Source organism: Bison bison, unplaced genomic scaffold (genome assembly GCF_000754665.1).
Source record: "Bison bison bison isolate TAMUID 2011002044 unplaced genomic scaffold, Bison_UMD1.0 scf7180017862242, whole genome shotgun sequence".
Lineage (NCBI taxonomy): Eukaryota > Metazoa > Chordata > Mammalia > Artiodactyla > Bovidae > Bison > Bison bison.
Window position 1 is genome coordinate 153,188 of NW_011492814.1, and position 3,075 is coordinate 156,262.

The window sequence follows — 3,075 nt, forward strand, 5'->3', positions numbered from 1 at the left end:
CTCTGAGTCTCGTTGGTTTGGGGCCGACAGCTGATGCCAGCGGTGCCCTTTCTCCCAGATTCGGCGCTTTCAAAGGAAGCGTTGAGGCTGCCGGGGTTGGGGGTGCAGAGTGAGCGGAGCTGGGCGTGTCGTCTCCTAGCTCCTCCCTGGGACCCCGTCGGGCTGCCCCTCTGCCTGACTACTTGTCCACCTCCTGGGGAACACTCGGCTCTGGTTTGGGGTGCCGACAGGCCAGGGGTCCGCCGAGCCCACCTGCTGCCTGCCCTCCAGAAAGCTCCTGCTGCCTTGGAGAGCAGCGGCCACAGCCCAGCTCGTCCCTCCCCAGGGTTCCCCGCTGGGGTGCAGAATCCGCCTAGGGCCACGGCCTGGCCAGTCCCGGACCGAGGAAGGGCAGCCAGGATGCTGCTGCTTTGCCCTGGGGCCTGGGCGGGGCAGGGGCCTCGCTGAGGCTGTCTCCTCGTGTGGACACAGCACCCCCGTAGGACGGGATCGAAGGAGACAGGATGCGTTTGCAAAGCTTCCGCCACCCCACCCTCATCCTCTGCCCCCATGGGGCCCAGATCTTGTCACCCCTGGGCTCCGAACCGGGAGGCACCCAGACCCTGTTCAGACTCTGGCTCAGTGCAAGGGTCCCCCAGTTCCGGTTACCGTAACCAGCCCAGCAGTGCCCCACACCCCATGGGGCATGGTCCTTGGCACCCACGCCAGGACCCACGGGGCCACGCGGCACTGCAGCCCTGGGGGCACCTCATCCCCAGCACCTGGCCCAGTGCCCGCGGGCATGAGGACTTGGGCAGCAGAGGGCACGCCGGCCAAGGTTTACACCAAACACTCTGGCACTGGTGTTTCTGTGGTTGCAGTTTAATCCTCTGCTCGTTTCCTATTTTAAATTTTCAAAAATTTTACGGCGAGCATTCATATTTTATGTGTAATACAGAAAATTACTTTTAGTAAATGATACATCACACTGTCAGAAAAGGAGAGCCGTCAGATTAAAACAAGTTGTGTGACATGTTCCAAATCCGTGGGGCCTGCCTCCAGAAACATGAAAGTCGGGTCCTGGTTTTGATGTTTTCTGTCCGTTTATCTGCTCGGAGCCTGAGCCCCAGCATCCTTGGGGGCCAGGTGAGGGGCACATGGGCCCCTAGCAGACCAGCCCTGAGGAGTGGAGCCCGTGGTCTGGGGGGCCTCTGTCCTTTCTCCTCAGCCAGGCGAAGTGCAGGAGTTCCCCCTCCAGGGGTTCTGGGTTCCCAGCCATCTATTGCTTCTTCCAGGAAAGTGCCCATGTTCGGGCTGGAGGCCATCTGGAGGAACGGCCAGGTGGTGGGCCATGTTCGGAGGGCTGACTTTGGATTCACCATCAATAAGACCCTGGCCTACGGCTACATCCGAGACCCCAGCGGCGGGCCGGTGAGTCCTCCCGCCCCTGCACTGCCACGGGGAGCCCTGGTGCCCCCTGGGGCTCTCCCCCACACCCTGCCTCCCTCTCTGGGTGGGCTGGGCCTGGGGGGACCGGAGGCCAGTGAAGGGACTGACTGACGGGCCCTGTCTTCCCCAGGCAGACATGGCGGCTGTTTCTATATTTTCTTTCTGACCAAATCTGACTTTGGAAGCTCCAGGCTTCTCGTGGTCAGAAAGGGGCCCTGGGCAGGGCTCACCCGCTCTGCTCCCTGGAGCTGGAGATCCTGTGTGTGTGCAAACGGTTGTGTGTGCACACATTGGTGTACACACAGGTATACCACATGTGAGCACATGTATGGGCACATGTGCACAGGCTCATTTGGGGGTCGGCAATGAGGCCGAAGGGGCAGCCTGGTCTGCGTGTGGAATGTTTAAGCATTTTGCCCAAACCGTCATTTATAAACCCCTGAAGTCCCCCACCGGTCGCCTGCCCTCCCAGGGACCAGTGGTTACAGGGCAGGGCTTGCTGCCCAGCGGGACAGGTTCTCCCTGGTGCCAGACCTCGGCTCCACCAGACCCTGGGGGCTCAGGTCCAGTTCAGGGGCCCGGGGACACGGAGTCCACATGCTCAGGGCTCAGGGCAGTTCCTGGACTCAGAGGAGGTAGGGGGCGTGAGAGGGTGAGACGGCGGCCCCGTCCCGGGAGGCAGGCTGTGTGAGCCCGGCTCCCACAGGGCACCGCGTGACCACAGCCCCTCCTCTGTGCCCACCAGGTCTCCCTGGACTTCGTGAAGAGTGGGGACTATGCCCTGGAGAGGATGGGGGTGACCCACGCTGCCCAGGCCCACCTCAAGTCTCCCTTCGACCCCGACAACAAGAGGGTGAAGGGGGTCTACTGATGGCCGCCGGCAGGGCCTCAGCTGGCCCGAGGGTCAGCAACCTGCCGCTCCAACCCACACTGCCCATTCCCAGGGACCCGCGCCGCCCTGGACGCCAGGACCCAGACCCTGGCTGGAACATGGGCTCCCTTGCCCTTCGTCGAGTGCTACTTGCCATGGCCCCCAAAGATGCAGACAGAGGGGGTGGAAAGAAGACTCAGAAGGCCCGTTCTGTGGTCACTGACAGAAGGGGGCTCTCGAGTCCACCCCCACCCCCCCCCATAAAAGCCACCCGCAGTGCCTTGGGCTCAGGGACCAGCCTGTAGCCCTGGAGAGCTTCTGAAGAGGAGCTTAGGAAACGCTCGAGAAGGCCCCGTGAAAGCGGGAAGCAAAGAGCATCACCCAGTGCTCTGTCCCTGACGGGCAGGCTGTCCGTAGCGGCCTTGAGGGCTGCGGGTGTGTTTGGCAGAGGGGACCGTGTGGGATTGATTGGTGCTGTCTGCCTCGGGCACAGTAGTGATGGCGGAGAGCAGGCGTGCCAGACTGGCACCGTCCCTGAGATCAGAGTTGGCAGGATGGTCTGTTCCCAGGTCCCAGGAAGGAGGGGTGGATCCAGAAAGCAAGCTCCGCTTGTCTTCACACGGGGAAGCCCCCAGAGAGTTCCCAGCCCTGAAATTGGCTCCAGGAGCAGGGTTGGGAGGGTCTCAGCTGGGCCCCCCACACACAAGGTGCAGAAGCTCCCTCTCCTGCCCTGGTTTCCCCCGGGCCCCTCGCTCACCATGTCAGAGACGAAGGGG

General features: G+C 62.6%; 1 protein-coding gene across 1 annotated transcript in view; it reads left to right on the top strand.

Annotated features, from left to right (window-relative positions):
- Positions 1-3,069, top strand: part of SARDH (sarcosine dehydrogenase) — a 63,370-nt gene extending 60,301 nt beyond the window's left edge. The window contains exons 25-26 of the mRNA XM_010832766.1: positions 1,275-1,410; positions 2,174-3,069. Coding sequence (XP_010831068.1) covers positions 1,275-1,410; positions 2,174-2,299 — 262 coding nt within the window. The 3' untranslated portion in view covers positions 2,300-3,069. The remainder of the gene's footprint in view (positions 1-1,274; positions 1,411-2,173) is intronic.
- Positions 3,070-3,075: the final 6 nt, after the last annotated feature.